The sequence below is a fragment of the Globicephala melas genome, chromosome 2 (genome assembly GCF_963455315.2).
Source record: "Globicephala melas chromosome 2, mGloMel1.2, whole genome shotgun sequence".
NCBI classification, from domain to species: domain Eukaryota; kingdom Metazoa; phylum Chordata; class Mammalia; order Artiodactyla; family Delphinidae; genus Globicephala; species Globicephala melas.
Genome location: NC_083315.2, coordinates 151,109,640 through 151,127,989, shown reverse-complemented (window position 1 = coordinate 151,127,989; position 18,350 = coordinate 151,109,640). Strand labels below are relative to the sequence as shown.

General features: G+C 40.0%; 1 protein-coding gene across 8 annotated transcripts in view; it reads right to left on the bottom strand.

Annotated features, from left to right (window-relative positions):
* The window catches only part of GPATCH2L (G-patch domain containing 2 like), a 65,629-nt gene that overhangs the window by 30,751 nt on the left and 16,528 nt on the right, over positions 1-18,350 (bottom strand). For 4 of the 8 annotated variants that reach the window (XM_030831825.2, XM_030831827.2, XM_060295083.1 and 1 more), the window contains exons 4-8: positions 13,799-13,975; positions 12,170-12,249; positions 8,847-8,914; positions 7,807-7,861; positions 5,790-5,875 (exon numbers count right to left, since the gene is read on the bottom strand). In XM_030831825.2, coding sequence (XP_030687685.1) covers positions 5,790-5,875; positions 7,807-7,861; positions 8,847-8,914; positions 12,170-12,249; positions 13,799-13,975 — 466 coding nt within the window. Of the gene's footprint in view, positions 1-5,789; positions 5,876-7,806; positions 7,862-7,917; positions 7,958-8,846; positions 8,915-10,848; positions 10,931-12,169; positions 12,250-13,798; positions 13,976-18,350 lie in introns of those variants that run through there. The other 4 variants (XM_060295084.1, XM_060295085.1, XM_060295087.1 and 1 more) reach the window with 2 other exon arrangements.

Here is an 18,350-nt window from a genome sequence, read left to right as displayed (position 1 = left end):
TGGGCACACAACTCTGATATGCAGATCATAACGTTTGTGAACAGATAAAATGAATTACAATGAGTGCAGCCTATCACATTTCAACTCTCTATCGGGCAGGAAGGTCTCTCTTTTTCACCCAGCACTGTCCAAATGACTCCTCTTATAGTCCACCTGAGGTCATTTTAAGCACCTCAGGAAGCTGTACTACTTCTCATTAGCAAACAACTCTGGAAGCCAACTCAAGGTTTGTAAAACTGCAATTATCCTAAGAACAGTGTAGGGTGGTAACTATATAACAAAAATAATAATTTTAGCTACCAGTATGCTAAATATTCAAATATATTATTTCATTTTGAGCCCCACTAGCCCCCAAAATATTAATATTTTCATTTTCAAGGTGAGGAAATTGAGGTATGGGGAGGTTAAGTCTTTCACCCAGGTAAAGCCAAGATTCTTACCTGAGTCTGCCTCACACTAATATGAGATTAAGAAGGAATAAATGGAAATGGTGATACATTACCAAGTCACCACCCAAAATAGAGGAAACGTCAGGAAAGTTGGAGAAAACTCAAAACTGCCGCAAGATACTCAAAAACTACAACTGGTGACTTGTGTATCACACAAAGAGATGTAGCAATTGATAAGTTCCAGTTATGGTTTTCTAAGACAATAATGGTTAAAAAAGAAAAAAAAAGCTATCCTTCACAATCAATAAATCTCTCATTTTGGGAAAAGCTGCCTACAGCACTAGTTCCTTATTACCATTCCATGACTGTGTCCTTGACAGCAATACTACCGCCTCTACCAGAACACCAATCACACCATCTGCTGTTGGAGCAGCAGCAATCCTTAATACCGGAACCAAGTCTTACTACTTTAATAGCAACAGCCCAATACCAGCAACCAAAACAACCAAACCAAAACAGCTGGTTTACGAATTTCATCTGGGTACCCTGCCCACTACCCACACACCCACCCACCAACTCTGCCCATTTGTTAATCACTATGTGCTGGGCACTGCACTAGACCCTAGCACTCTCTTCCTCACCTGCAGCAGTTCTCCAAAGCTACATGAAGCCCAGGGTTCTACCTCCCATATAGAACTGTGCTCAGAACAGCAAAGCACAGAGCTCATACCAATTATGAAATGGGATTTCCTGCTAAGCAAATTACAAAGCACCAGTCATAAAACCACATGCATTTAGGGTGATAGTTCCCAACGCTGGCTGTATATTAGAGATACCTGGGAGCTTCAAAATACTGCTAATGCCTGGGCCTCATCCCAGGCCGATTAAATCAGAATCTTGGGACCTGGTGGCCCAGCATGGATATATTTTTTAAAGCTTCTCAGGTGATTCAAGAGTACAGCCAGGGATGAAAACCACCAAACTTACTTATTTCTAGAGTGGCACTTCTGAAAACCGCTTAGCCCCACAAATCGATTAGGTGGTACAAAGACTCGCTCTCATTGCACTTGCCATGTGGGCTGTATTAAAATGACACATCAATCAAACGTTCTCTTAAAATCAAGGTCCTGTTATTTCTTTGTTTATAGCAATGAAATTCTAAACAAGAGAGTACCTTGAGGTCACTCATCGCCCCCCAGCGGTCCCCAGGCCTCACTCAGAGAACCAGAGCTGTGTTAAGGCTCCAGCAGTGAGGAAGGAGGTTGTTGAGGAGCACTCCCTCTCACACAGCTGAGGGTTTGGGGAAGTGGAACTGGCCATGTCCAGGCAGCAGGCAGCCTCAGCTCAGTAACCCGAAAGGAGGAAATCTTCACCGTTCAGGCATGATTATCAAACTCTTTGTGCTCTTACAGGAGAGTAATTATAGGCACGTGAAAAAAGGGAAGCACTCCCCAAGGAACTCTTCCTCACATGCTTCCCAAGAGGCAGTAGGGCCATTAAAAATTCCATGATGAAGAGGAAAAACAGCCTGGGAACAGCCAGGAGGCAATACAGCAAATTAATACACCAGCCCTCCTCGGGGAAAGCTGTGATAAAACAGGAAACACTTCTCTCTTCGCAAAATAAAATTATACCCCTAATGATAACATAGTCACCACACACACACACACACACACACGCGCGCGCGCACACACACACACACAAATCGTTCTAATAATGGGTATGAAATTCCCAATGCTGCCCAGATGCTTTGAAAGAAATCTTTTCCTACTACAAATAAAATAGAATAAGAAAAAGATAAAATTTCCATTCGAAACAGTTTTTCATACGGTCATTCACCTGCCTCTTCCCTACCACCAGCACTCTTTAACATTCCTTCCTAGGTGCCAGGCTTTGTTAAACAGTCCACTCTTTACAAAGCCCACCATCCACTTGTGAATCTGATCTCATCAGTCAGCCACACTGGAGCTAGACTGCTCCTTCTCTACTGACTACTTAGTGGGCAGGGACCCTGCTATTAGGGAAAACAGGGAGCCCCGAGGGCTAAGTGAGACCATCATCCACATTTCCTAAAACCTGCATAGGTCACTTGTCCTGACCATTTCCCACAGATCAGGGGTTGCCAAACCATTGATTGTGCACCCTCACCAGGAAAAAATCTGAACAAACCCTCCTTATATATGTAATACACACACATAAAACAAAAATATGTGCTGCTAGACTAATATATGTACAACTGAAAGCAAAAAAAAAATTTTAAGGATGATGATAAGTAACTGTATTTATTTAAAATACATTTAAAAATTTTTTAAATTTCTTCCCTCTACCCCAAAGAACCTTCATGTTTGCAACCTACTTTGTATCCACTGGCCCAGGAATGATGTCAGGCAGGACAAGGATGAGCTATAATTGCCCACATTCTCTCATCTTGCTTTCAGCAATGGTCTGAAGCAATAAGCAATATTTCCCTAGAGCTGAGTGCACCAGAAACACAGCCTAGGCTTCCTTATGTTTCCAAGTCCAGCCACCAGCACTGCTGGTAAAAGAACGAAGATAATGATGTGGGTAATGAGATACACAAAGAAACAAGAAGCTCACACCCACTCCAACCAGGATAAGGCCTTAAAGGCAACAGGAAACCTGATAAAAGCATGGATACCAATCTCAGCACAGCACAGTTCTAGGCAGCAAAGGTAAAGGGAGAAAGGCAAATAATACACTTTCAGCATCTGACATGACATGGTGTTACTTATACAGTCCTTCCAAAGACCACACACAGCCATGATTTTATTTGGTATTAAGACAAACAGCTGTGTTGGTGGGAATGTAAATTGATACAGCCACGATGGAGAACAATATGGAGGTTCCTTAAAGAACTAAAAACAGAACTACCGTATGACCCAGCAATCCCACTACTGGGCATATATGCTGAGAAAACCGTAATTCAAAAAGATGGGGCTTCCCTGGTGGCGCAGTGGTTAAAAATCCACCTGCTAATGCAGAGGACACAGGTTTGAGCCTTGGTCCTGGAAGATCCCATGTGCCGTGGAGCAACTAAGCCCGCAAGCCACAACTACTGAGCCCAACCAGAGGAAGCCTGCGTGCAGCAATGAAGGGCCAACGCAGCCAAAAATAAAAATAAAAATTAAAAATTTATTAAAAAAACAAACAAAACAAAAACAAAAAGGGGCTTGTAACACAATGTTCACTGCAGCACTATCTACAATAGCCAGGACATGGAAGCAACCTAAGTGTCCATCGACAGATGAATGGATAAAGAAGATGTGGCACATATATACAGTGGAATATTACTCAGCCATAAAAAGAAACGAAATTGAGTTATTTGTAGTGAGGTGGATGGACCTAGAGTCTGCAGACTCTAAGTCAGAAAGAGAAAAACAAATACCGTATGCTAACACATATATATGGAATCTAAAAAAAAGAAAAAAAAAGGTTCTGAAGAACCTAGGGGCAGGACAGGAATAAAGATGAAGATGTAGAGAATGGACATGAGGACACAGGGAGGGGGAAGGGTAAGCTGGGATGAAGTGAGAGAGTGGCATGGACTTATATACACTACCAAATGTAAAATAGCTAGCTAGTGGGAAGCAGCCGCATAGCACAGGGAGATCAGCTCAGTGCTCTGTGACCACCTGGAGGGGTGGGATAGGGAGGGTGGGAGGGAGACGCAAGAGGGAGGAGATATGGGGATATATGTATACGTATAGCTGACTCACTGTGTTATACAGCAGAAACTAACACAACATTGTAAAGCAATTATACTCCAATAAAGATGTTAAAAAAAAAAGACAAATAGCTGGAGGACTGCTTTCGTATGGATTGAAATCTCATCTTCCAAGACAGCCTGAGCACCACCACCTCTAAGAAAAGCTCCCTGAGCCTGAGTGAGGAGCTGCTCCTCTGTGCTGCTATCACTCTGGTGCACACCTTTAGGCACTTGTCACTACAAATTGTAGTTCTCCATTTCCACACCTGACCTTCCCATGAGGATAGAAGCTCATGAGGATAGATAGGGGCAGTACCTAAACAAAGTGCCTGGCACACAGTAGGGAGTCAGCAAATGATGAATGAATGATGACTAAACAGCATGCAACTAAAGAAAAGGCCTTACAGAAATTTATTAAGATCCCCTAATCCTCCAAGTTCTTAGTTAACACCATGTGTGATAGTCTCTCTTTTCAAATGACTTTCCCTATTGAAATACTACTTTTCCAGTAGAAGGCTAGGCAGTAGGTTATAGTGCAGAGTTTATTATTACAGCCCACAGCAGAAGTTCTAACTGTATCCATGAAAGAATAATTTCTTTGTGCAGCCTTTACCCCAAATCTATGAACATATCCACTTAAGAATATGTTAGGAAGAAAAACAGAAAAAAAAAATCATCAGAACCTTGGAAAAAAATTCTTTGTGCCACTAGAAGTAATAAAAGTTCTATGGTTCAGCCTATTAGTTGCTCCTTGTGCACAAAAACCTGCTAGGGCATGCCATCACTGAAACCATATTTACTCTGCATGTCACCCAACTTAAGAGAATTTATATTCAGAGGCACTGGTTTCATTCTGCTATGCAGGTGCAGGATTCTTTCTGACAAATATATACTGAATGCCCAGTAAGTGCCAGACACTGTGTTAGGTACTGGGGACATATCAGGGAACAAGACAAGGTCCCAGAACCTAGAAGCTTATATTCTAATGAGAAACCGGGGGGGGGGGGGGGAAGTAGGAAGAAAAAAAAAAAACAATAAACAAAGTCATTTCAGACTGTGACTAAAGCTCTAAAGGAAAGAGATAATGAATGGTGAGTGGCACAGGTGGCCCCTTTAGACAGGGCGGTCTGAGAGGTCCTCCCTGAGGAGGTGGCCTGAGCTGAGGTGAGAAGGAGCCAATCATGGGAAGAGCTCTAAGAAGGCAGTCCAAGCAAAGGGAACACGTGTGAAGGTTCAGCGGCAGGAAAGGGTTGCAATTTTTGAAGAACAAAATGGAGCTCCCTGGCGCAGCTGGATCTCTTCCCCATGAGGAGGACAAAGTCTATGAAAGGAGGCTGGACATGAAGGCAGGAGTCAGATCATGCAGGGTTTTGCAGGTCATGGCAAGGACTATTAATAATGTTCTTCGAGGAAGGGGCTTCTAGGAGAAGGAATACGGAATAGGAGCCAGAACTTAGGTCAAAGTTGAGATTTAAATCACATCCTAGCCATGTGACCAAAGGAGAGAACTTCAACACTCTGCCTCAGTTTCTGCACCTATAAAACAACTACTGACCTCAAAAGGTTGTTGAAAAGATCAAATTGGATAGTATACACTAACATACTCTAATTTGCAAAGTGTTATACAAAGGAAATAGTATCATCTAGAAAAGAAGTCACTCGAAGACAATTACCTGGCAGAGCAGTGTGCTGGTGAACATCTTCGGTGAGAAGCATCAGCAAGAACATCCAGGGAGTAAAGGGGAGAAAGAGGATTAAACTGCAGGAATAAATGAGATTATTTCAGTATGGCTTATATGAAACAGACCTGATCCTAAAGGGCTACCTGCTACTTGCTTACTTTGGCCCTTTCACTGTTCAACTCTCTTGCCATACACAGACACCATTCAATAAAGTTGTGCATATTCAACAGTGTACCCAAGAATGTAGCATAACTGATCTAGCACGCCTCAAAAAACAGACTATTCCTTGGTAAGCAACAATTTTTCAAAAACTTCTGATACACAATAATTACTTAAATGGCAAAAGATAGTACTTTCTAACTGACATAAAGGGAACTCATGCCTACTGATTATCAGCCCTTGTTCCCAAGAATACTAGCATGAAATTACCTTTTCATTTCCTTATCCTGGCAGATGTTTCCAGTGAATAACTGGTTAGCACATACCAGCAGCAGTGTAGTGGAAACAGAACTAGATTAAGAATTAGAATACCCAACGTTTAGTTCCAGCCTACAACTGAGTTGCCATATATTAAAAAACCACAAAATCTCTTTGACCTTTACTATCCTCATCTGTAAAATAGACGTATCACTATCTGTCTTACCTATTTTATGGGATTATTGTGAGGGCTACATAAAATATTACTTTCGGTTTAACAAGTTATTTCAGTTTCTCATCTGTAAAACACCTATTCACCTCAAAAGGGGGCTGTAAGGATCAATTAGGACACTGTAATAAAAGTACCTCACTTTATGTTGGCTACCTTTCTTTGGATTTTTTCCACAATAAGTACTCCTTCCCCAAAATTTGAGAAGTAAATATATGTCAACACTAGAAGAACACTGAAATGGTAATTTCAAAGGGACTTAAAAAGTATACAAACTAAGCAACTGTTCTGTCATAGAGGTTCCAGTCTCAATGTTGTATGACTTTGGGCAAATAGCTTAAACCTCATTTGTAAATAACACATCTCATTTGTAAATAACAGATCTGGACTAGGTGATCATCACAGGTCTCTTTGCCTTTAGATCCTCTGATGCAAACACAATTAATACCCTAGCTTAGTGTTCCCCAAACTGCAATCTCTCACATCCCACCTTAATGACTTTCTCTTTATCTGCCCACCACCTGCTCTACTTCTTATTTAATATTTTTCTTCATATCAATTATCTTTACTCACCCTTGTCCTTACTATATTTCTATGAAATAACAAGTTTGATAGAATGATCACGTTTCTAAAGTAAATTATTGGAACTTAAAGTAAAAATTCTGTATCCACAAGCCATCTAAAATCATATAATAAATACACACCAGTTAGGTGTACCACTGTTCTAGTTCATTTTGAAACAGTAACTTCAAGATGAAAGTTCCAAGTCTAAAATGTTTATCCACTTAACAAGCTAATAAGCAGTCAAACAAAACAAAACAAAACAAAACAAAAAAACGATGGAGCGATAGAAAGCCTGAGAATTTTTACCTATCAGTCTTCATCTATTTTACAACTAATCATCAAGGTAAAGCAACCTCTCTCCCAGCAAAACTCAAAAGCCTCAAACGTTAAAGGAACATATTGAGAGTCACTGTCAGTAATTTTAAAATTATGACCCCTATAAAGGATTAGACATGCCAAGGGCCCCCTCAGGGGTAGCTACGGTAAAAGAGTAAGAGGCTCTAGGCCTCGATCCCACTTTACCCAAAGTAGCTCTACCTTCCTCTGCTTCATATGTTTAGGATTCAACACTGTACTTCTCAGCACAGGATGCTGATGCATTCTGATTTCTTACTGCAAAGTTCGAAACCAGAATGACAACTGCATTCCTGTGAAATATGTGTTGTAAGTAATAAACCGAAGGTCACAAGTTGAAACTAAAAAGGGGAATTAGTGACAGTTCTTATCAGTGAATACTAGATATTCTTGGAAAACAGTCCTCCAAGAAAATCAGAATAACATAAGGAACAAGAACCTTACCTCATGTGCACAAGCAGAAATGTGAGGAAAATCAGAAGCCAACGCTTTATTCTTTCTAAAGAAAAGGAAATCAAATGATAAAATAAAGATGACAAAGAAAGGCAATCTCACCTGATTTCGTTCTCTTTTCCCAGCTGATGGTAACCAGAAACTAAAGAGAGGGAGAGAATAAGAGCAAAGAAAACAATAAAAGAAGTGGTAGGAACATTATTAGAGAGAAGATAAAAAGATGCTGGGTTAATGAAGACAAAGAAATGAGGAAAAAAATGGAGTTGGAAGAGAAAAGGAGAGAGATGTTAAATGTGTCTGAACTTTTTTGCAGAAAATAACTCTTCAAAGTAAAAAGCCTTTTAATGGAATGTAGAAGACTAGACACTTTTAAAAAAACTCAAGATGGTGGTGTGACACCCATGCACTCTCAGCTGTGCAATAAGAACAGGATCCCCAATTCAACAAAGGCATAAACCACATCTTGCCTATTTTATAGATTAAAACTTCAACCAGGCTGGATGGGTATAGGAGTATAACTGGATACTGACCATGACATGTAGTGGAGACACCAAAGAGCCAATCATGTTAGGGGACAAGGCTGTCACAAGAAAGGGTGGAATGATTTTCCTATAGCTACACATAGGCTTTCCAGTGGCACTTATCACAGTAGTTAGAACAAAAAGATATCTCTCTGTCTAGAGGTCTAAAAATGGGAAGACCATATAGGAGAATACAGAGGCAATCAGCCATTTTGAACAAAAAAATTTTTAAGAGACAGAAAAATGAATTTAAAATATAATATCCTTATTGGAGGCTACTTTTATAATGCAGCACCTATAGACATAAATAGCAAAGAAATAAAAACTAGTCTAGAAAGGAAAAAAAATCACTCTCGTGAGTTTAGGGTGTTAGCCGTTTTAACTGTTATAAAGTACCCATCTTTAAAACCTTCTTTTTCAGCTCTACAATCGAATTTTTAGGTTCTTTCATAAAACGTTCCCCTGCTGCCTCCTTCAAGGAAAATAGCCAGTAAATACATAAGTACTTACTCTTTCTGCCGAGGGTCACTAATGAGGTGGCCTATCCTCTCAGTACCCAAATTACTCATGCTGGACTCCTGAAAAGGCAAAGAAGATAACAGTGTCATCTAACCACAGAAACAAATATGTAAGTATGATCTGTCATCAAGCTCATGTTTTCCCATAATTACACCAGCAACCCCAAAGCACAAGTCAGATTGTCAATCTTAAAATCCAACAGCGCCTTTTTGTGGGACTCTACTGTTAAAGTACTGTATGTTATTATAAACTTATTTTTCCCTAGTGATCAAAAAAAGTCATTATAAACATTTTTTTTTACTATATACAGTATTTTAATATAGTGAGTAATACCTCTTAGAGTTATTAAAGTGTATCAAAATAGAAACACTTGGGGCTTCCCTGGTGGCGCAGTGGTTGAGAGTCTGCCTGCCAATGCAGGGGACACGGGTTCGAGCCCTGGTCTGGGAAGATCCCACATGCCATGGAGCAACTAGCCTCGTGAGCCACAATTACCAAGCCTGCACGTCTGGAGCCTGTGCTCCACAACAAGAGAGGCCCGCGCACTGCGATGAAGAGTGGCCCCCGCTTGCCGCAACTAGAGAAAGCCCTCGCACAGAAACGAAGACCCAACACAGCCATAAATAAATAAATAAATAAAATTTTTTAAAAAAAAGAAACACTTTTAAAAAAATCCAACAGCAGCCAATTTTTTTTTTTTTCGCGGTACTCGGGCCTCTCACTGTTGTGGCCTCTCCCGTTGCGGAGCACAGGCTCCGGACGCGCAGGCTCAGCGGCCATGGCTCACGGGCCTAGCCGCTCCATGGCATGTGGGATCTTCCCGGACTGGGGCACGAACTCGTGTCCCCTGCATCGGCAGGTGGACTCTCAACCACTGCGCCACCAGGGAAGCCCAGCAGCCAATTTTTAACAGGCCAGCACACCAATATCCCTAGAGTCATATGGTTTTAGCCTCAAGAGCCTTCATAATGGTATATTTACTGAGTCCTCACTGGTAACACCTAAGTATCTACTAACTAAATGTATACATGTCAAAGGACTTTTGTAACTTACAAAAATCGTCACCCTGTATTTTGCCTGTTAAACATGTCCTAAAGTAAAAATAGAAGTCTGTATAAATTGCTTCTTAAATTTCTGGTTCTCAAGATTGTAATATGAAATCATATCCAGAACACCACAAGCAATTCAGAAACTAATCATATCCAAAAAACTGGAAAATGGCAGAAGGCACTCACCCTACATTTAATGTGAGTACACTTACAGTGAACATCTATCACAGAACCTTGGGATGCGTACCAACAGTACAGGAGCAAGAGTTACACGCATATGAGCAAGTGTTAAGATGAGAGAGCGTAAGTCATAGACATGAATGTCAAAAATGTCAAGCCTGGTACTCAAACACATTTGTTTCTGAGCAAACATTATTATCTGCATTTGTCTATGTGTACACATTTTAGCAGAACTGGCTATAGAAAAATTAATTTGAGGTCAGATTTCAGGTGGGATTGGAGCTAAATGAAAAGGCTTCACATACTGTATTCTTCATATTCTTCACTCCTTACACCTATGCCTCCTGGTCACAGACAAAGCCATGGTAATGGGGCCAAAGGAAAAGATGGGTGAAAAATGAGCTATTTGTTACAGCAGAAAAATTATTAACTTAAAGTGCCATAATGTTTAAATTTACAGTTTATTACTGTGTAAATTACAAGCAGTACTTTGCGTAATTAGCAGCTCGCTGGCAGGGAGCTGTGAATGAAACTCATTATTTATGATTACAATTTAGAAAAAGAGAAGAGAGATGGGGGAGGGAGAAGAAGGGGGGCAGAACAGTGACCTCTGGTAGAAATGACAAATATCCCTTTAAGGTGATGAAGATGAATTAAACAAGTAAATATTATCCTATTCATCTGAAATCATTAAAGACACATCCAATAGGCCCTACTCTCCTTCCATGCAAGCTAAAGGGAGCCTCCAGGATGAAATGATTTACCTCCATAGAAGCGGAAGGCTCTTATTTTATAGGAGCTGAAACAAAGTAAGGTAGGTGGTAGGGAGATCATCATCTGTCAAGCCTAACCAATAAAGAGAAAAAGTCAAACCAGCGCTCTGCTCCCCACTCCGAATCTCCTGCCTCCCTCATGTATTCCTACCCTGCTAGCTGTCCTCATAAGAATAAGCTCTCAGAATAGCAAATGCAGCATTTTATCGCCTATAAAATGAGTAATCCAAAAGAAGAGGTATCATTCTTCCAATAAGCAAATGTCTTTCTAATTAGAGAGTTGAAGTTGAATTGAAAGATAAAAAGAATATGAATTCATCTGAAAATAAACAGCCTCATTTCTTCTACAGAAAACAGTTCCCGGATTAATCTATGAAACAGTAGCTTCCTGAGGGCAGGCAGACTGTGGGTCTGACCACTGTATACCTGGGTGGGCATAGAGCCTGACACACATAGGCACTCTAGATGCTTACTGAGTGAACACACACATTAATGATCTAGAATGCCTCTCCTGTCCTTATTCTTTGTCCACCACAATCCTCTCTGACTGGGTATGAACCCCAGCCTTAACCTATTTTCAATCTCAAAGCCAGAGTAAAAAATAAATAAAATAATTAATTAAATTTAAATTGAAAAAGATAAAAAAGTAGACCTGGGTTCAATTTCCTATATTTTGCCACTTCTATCTGGGTAACATCAGACATTCTTTAACATCTTTGAACCCATTTTCCTCATCCTCTAAAGAGAATATCACATTTTTTACAAGATTTTTGGGAGGATTAAGTGAACTGAGTGCCTAGCACAGTCCCTGGCAAAGGCAGAACTGAGTAAATGGTAGATATCCCTCCCTCATGGCCAAGGAGGGGCTTTTGAAATTTGATAACAGGTTTTTTTTCCCAGTTTTTTTCTTTTTAAATGAATTCTAGAATAAAAGACCAAAGTTAGAACAAAAGAAGCATTCATGAATTCAAGGAGTCATAAAGAAGCCAAAAGTATTTCAACTTATATAATAATAATATAAGATTAATCAAAACAGTAGAAGAGACAGAGATCAGGCCTGTAGATTTACAGACAGCAGACACTGTCATGACAGTGTTCGCTTTGTCAGAACTTCTGTATGAATCAAGCTTCATCTTTTATGTGTGCATCCATTCATGCCCTATATAATGTTCACTCTTGTGAGCTTGCAAAATACACCTGGCTTAATTAACCCCAGGGAGTTCTGCAGCATCTTTGATTATCAACAATGTACACAAATCTTATAGGGAATATTATCTTCCCAGTGAGCCTAGAAAACAATGACAGCTATCACCTTCCCAACAAGCCTTCTTCGCCCCTTTCTGAGGCATCGAGCTGCAGCTCCAGGCAGACGATTAAAGCGAGCATGGTACCCTAAATAAAAAAGAAGAAAGACCTCAGTAACTGAATGCAGAAGATTCATTAGCAATGATATGCTTCTAGTACACCAAAAGCCTTCCTCCCCAAGATCTTACTAAAATGACCCTTAAACTAGTATCACTAGGCTATTTGCCAATGATTTACTATTCCCATGTCTTTGTCACCAGTAGTATGATCTTAGGCATGTCATTTACCTCTGACCTAGGCATCCTCATCTATAAAAAAAGAAAAATCACTGGCTCAGTCCTCTTTTACAGGACTGTTTTGAAGACTCAATGAAATAGCACATGGAATGTACTTTATAAACTGAAAACACTACACAAATATAAGGTATTATCAACAATTTCTAATTGCAAATTAAATGTTAGCTATTATCTTAAAAAATTCTAAAAATAGCATGTATAGTATAATCCCATTTTTCTAATTGCTGTATATGTTCTACACATAGAAGAGACAACTGGAAGAATCCACACCAAGATGTTATCAGTGACTCTGGGTGTGGGATTATAGGCCATTTAACGTTTCTTCTTCCTATTCTTGCTTATTTGCATATACTTTAAGTGGCACATAAAGAACTTTTAGAAATGGTCACTGAAATGTTTATGAAAGTTTTAAGGTAGCAAACAACGTGCCTCAGCCAAGCATCATTACCAAGAACCAACTGCTTTCAGAAGGACTTTCAATCACCCAAATTTATCACAACGAAATGCTACAGAATAGGAATTTACAGTTCTATTGTAATTCTGATCACCAATAGATGCTCAACATATACTTGGTAACTGACTAACTGGTTGATTATTGATTACTGGGAATCCTCACATCATAAATTTATAGAGCTAAAGGAAACCTCTGAAACAGTTTTGTTCCATGTCACGATATCCTAAGTGATGACCCTGATGTCCCTAGGAAATGAAGTGACTCTGCCACAGTCACAGAGCTAGGGAGACAGTACCAGACAGTATTACCACAGAGTATTACCACATTTCCTTCCCCGTCCTAGGCTCTTTCCATTTCACTTTGCTACATCATAATTGATGGAAAGCAAAGGGAAAGGATACGTATTTGCGTTACAGTCCACAATAATAGAATTATTAAAATATTTTTTAAAATATTTTTAAATCATCCATTTTTAAAATGTCATTATACCTTGTACGTGAGTGTTGTTACTGAAATCTGTTCCCTTCCAAGATCCACTACTTCAGGCTTCCACTGAGCACTCAGTGGCCCATCAGCTTCACAGCAGGATAAGCAGCAGTGACAGGCTGCTAGGTTCCTTAAATCTGGCACAAATGGCAATAGCAAGCTGAAGGAACGCCCTGCTAATATATATCCCAAGAGTCTCCATGGATTGATTTAGGTAAGAATGGAGAGAACCTCAAGCTTTGAGACTCACCCTTGAATCTTCTAGAAAAATCCCTGGACTAGTTCTAAAATTCAGATAGGTAATGCATGCTTACAGGCACGAGTATGCTTGCCATGGGAAGACTCTCCCCAGAAAGAATCATGTAAGTGTGAAGTATATTTTGGTCTCCTCAGAACTCACCTCTTTGAGCTGGCCGAGAAGGTAAAAGGAATGTGGAATCTGAAAGTTTATCCAGTCCAGAATCCATTCTCTCTACTTCAGAGCAATGGTCAGGAGCCCACTTGGGCAGAAGATTAGGGACAGTGAATCCTGGGACACATTCTCCTTCATAGAACCAATCACTCTGCTCGTCATCCCCTAAAGTAAAGAGATTCTATCATAAGCTGGAATTTTAACATGCTCTATGAAAAACCAAATAGGAAGATGACTTCTCAGTGCTATAGGTTTGATTATACTTTTTAAATAAAGCCAAAATACAAAAAAATTGTTTTGATACTTCTTCTTGATCCATATTTTGATGAAAACTGGGACATCAAACTAGTTCCACATAAATGTCATACTGTGGTACACTGGACTGCTTTTGATAGTAAAAACTAATAAAGCTACCATTTACTAAGTTCTTACCACCTACCAGAATCTATGCTAAAAATCTGTAAATTTGTTGTCTCTTCCAAACCTTACACTAACTCCAACTTATCAATTAGGCAACTAAAGCCTAGAGAAGTCAAGGTCAAGTTAGTAAATGATGAAGCCATGGTTTCAACCCCAAGCCTGACTAACTCCAAAGCCTTCAACACAAAAATAAACTGCCTCCCATGTACCATTCTAAGTGGTAAAAATGAACTTGGAGGTTCAAAGCCCACAAATGTTTCTCAATTCAAAACTAGCTATTCCTGAAGAATTTCTTGCGATATTTGTATTTCTCATAATAGGTGAATGAAGAATGTGTATCCATACCTTGTTTCTTCCTTGATGTCTCATTAATGGGACACAAAATCATCTTGACAGTAGCAATCCAAGCTACCAGGAAAAAACTAACCACAAAGACAATATGAGCCCCCAAGGCTTGTCAAGAAGTTATACTATTTGCCCAAGGCCATACTTTTGATTATTGACAAAGTCAAGACTAGACCCATATAGCCCAGACTCTTGGTTCAAACTTCTTTCTACTGGCTACAATGATAGCATCTCAATTTCCCAAAGAGCTTATTCCTGCCCACAAAGAGTAAGATGGGTAACTTTATGTCTGCTACCCCACACCCCTTTCAAAACAGCAAGGATGAAGGAAATTATTACTAGAACATCTAAAGAGTTCATATTGCATTCATTTTCTAATGGGTACTGGATCTCAAGGAAGCTGCTCAGGCCATGCTAATCTCATGAAGTATCAGTTTCATGGACCACTAACACCCAGGAAAATGATAAGTCTTAAATCACTGCAGAGATCTCTAAAAGGGGAAAGAAGCCACTAAAGAAGTTGCTCCAAGTGTTCCCTTATAAAAACACACATCAACAGGCTGTTTTTCTAAAACAGTGGTTCTCAACCTTTAGTGTGCGTCAAAAGGACTGGGAAGGGTTGCTGGAACACAGACTGTTGGGCCCTACCCACAAAGTTTCTGATTCTGGCCTACACAGGACCAAAAATGTTCATTTCTAGCAAGTTCCCTAGTGATGCTAAACTGGTCTGGAGACCATACTTTGAGAACCACTACTCTAAAAGCATCTCATCAAACCAGGTACAAGGATGAATTAAAGACAGACATCAGAATTAACCATGATTAGTTTCACTGCAAGTCAATATATTAATTCCTTCCTATTCATAAGCATTTCTCAGGCCATTTATTAAAATAGTATTATTTAGCTAGATCATATTTTCTGATGACAAATGTCAGACTATACAGGAATTTTCTTTTTTTTGGTTCTCAAGCATTCACTCAAGATTTTTGAGAATACAGAAAGGGACTCACTGAACTGGAAGGAACCTCGTGAGATCTCATCTAGACCAGTAGTCTTCAACCTGGGTTCACTAGGATGCCTAATGCAGGAGCTCCTCAAAAGAGTGCTGCCAGAGAATAAGGAAGAGGCTGAGTGGATCAGGCTCCAGACCTCCTGCTCCTCTAGGATCTTGCTTTAACCAAAATAAGTTTAGTTGTTTTATAATTTGAGGTTCTATGTACACTTCTGTTTGAGGGAGAAAAAGGAGAATTTTCCCCTTATCTGGGTTCCCCAATAATTATTTGTTAAGAGCTTACTATATGCCAGGCAATATGTTACTTATTGTGGTAGAAAATTAAAAAAAACTCCTGCCTTTGAAAAGCTTCAATGGAAAAGACATGCATCTATAAACAACAGTGTAATATGGTAAGTGATAAGAAAGCAGTAAGTACAGGGAAAGAAGAGTCGAGGGTTCTAGGAGATGACGCCTACACTAAGTGTATCAGTCAGAATCCCTTTAGGAAACATGTACATTTGAATGGGGTATTTGAGACTTTAGTGATTATTTACAAAGGTATAGACAGTACTAAGAGAAGCCAAAGGGATGTTGAAGCATTCGGAGCCAGCAGAGCAGGGAGTCTTTACCATTCCTAGATCTGAAGAAGCAAGGGGATAGAATGGTTACCAGAGCACAGAGAGAGAACTGTGGTTATAGGAGAAGGGCCCAAAGAGGAGAGGTAGCCTTCAGCAGGAGAACACAACCCCTACCAACCAGCAGTCCAACAGAAAGGGAGTCAGGGACAGCTCTAATCCAACACTGCATTACTGTTTCCAACTCTTTATTACCTCACTATAATAGAATGATACATCCACACCCTTTTCCTTTGCCCTGGGATTCCACAGAGCCTTCCCCTTGAGGCAGAGCACACTTCCTCATTCCACGGACACAGACATGGAGCTCAGTCATCTGATTTGCTTTAGGTAGTAAAGCACTAGCAGATGTGATTCAAGCAAAAGCTTTCAATATTCATGCATGGTCTGGTTTGGTCACTTGGCATTTATGTCCTCTGCCATAAGAAGTCCATGCCACACAGAGCCATTGCTCCTTTAGCCTAGGTCCCAGAATAAGAAAACAATGAGTAGATATAAACCTAACTTGAAGCCCGGAGACAGGCTGAGCCCAGGCAAGATCAGCTGACCCACAGCCAACCCCCAGCCCCATAGCAAGAAATAAATGTAGTAAACCACTGAAATCTGGGGGTTGTTAAGCAGTATTAGCATAATAAAAACTTGACTAATACACCCAATCTCTTTCACCTTCCTCCCTCCATAGTTCTGCTGTTGCCTCCTATTGGCCAAACCCAACAAGAAATTGAGAGCAAGAAAACTCACAGATGTAGTCCATAAATATGCCCCAGAGGAGCAAAATGAGAACTGTCTTGGAGGATGACCAGCCATTCAAGGAAAGGTGAAGATGAGATTTCAGGCACAGAGACCAACATAAACAAAGACATAGAAGCAGGAAGTAACATAGCTTTGTGCTGAGAACTCTAAGTATCTAAATATCACCAAAATGTGTGAAGTTGAGGCAGAGACAAAGAGGAAAGCTGAGGCTATAAAACATTCTACAACCTTCCATAATATACCAAGGATTCCTTATCAGTGGAAGGCTTTCCAAAGGCCCAAAACTTAATTGGTTGTAATAGGTCCACACTTTCTTACACCCCTGTATACACATCATAAACTTTAAGAGATGCATTAGGATACTGTAGTAAAAGCAAAGAAAAAGTAATTCTGAAAGTATGCTCCAGTTCATCCATGGAAAGACAACCAGACTTTCCTGGTACGAGATAAGAGAATCAAGACCCTAGCTAGAGCCCACCGGGGAGTATATACACACAGCTTCTAATGACATCTAGCTCCCTCGGAATCAGAAAGGAACAGAAATGTACTCACAACAGCCTCCATTATAGTAGGAAGCTCAAGAACTCCATCTATGCCCACAACTCTGAGGCATGGGTGAGACACCTCCCCACCGCCTCTCTCCAAAATTAGGACTTGGAACCTAAGTCTCACTGTCCCAGGATCCCTTCAGTTACTAAGGAGCCTATCTGGATCAACCTAGACATGTAGCCATGTCTCTGTCCTTCAATCACTTAACCCTTGGAGAAAAATCACTGGATTTCAGAAGATCTACAAATCCCTTATTTAGATTAAGAAAACTACAGTCCAAAGAAGCTTTAAGAAATTCTTATTAGTACACACTTACTGTGGCACTAAGCAAGTGTAGAGGACAGGATCAAATTACTGTTTAAATAGTAAAAATAAAAAACTGATAATTAACATACACCAGCCTTATTCACAGTGCTCTCTACTAAACTTCAGAAAGAATTTCTATAATATATTCACCTAGAACACTATGGCCACTTATAAATAAGGTTAAAAAAATAAATCCTCCATATGTGAAAATAAGAATGTCTTAACATCCAGTAATACATAAGGTTATTTTTTGGTTTTAATAAAAAGCAACTTCCCAAAGTTCCATCTTTGACACTATAACCCCCCTGGATCAATGATTCTCAAAGTCTGAACTACCTGCACAAAAATCACCACAGGTGCTTGTGGAAAATGCAGATTCCAGGGGCCAACTCTAGACCAGTTTGATTTCCAGGAGCTCAGGAACTTGCAGTTTTAACAGTTCCCCCATGTGGCTTTTATGCCCTAAAGTTTGAAAACCACTTTCATAGACAAACATCATATTCTCTGTGAGGCACTCCTAGAACCACTAGAATCTTCC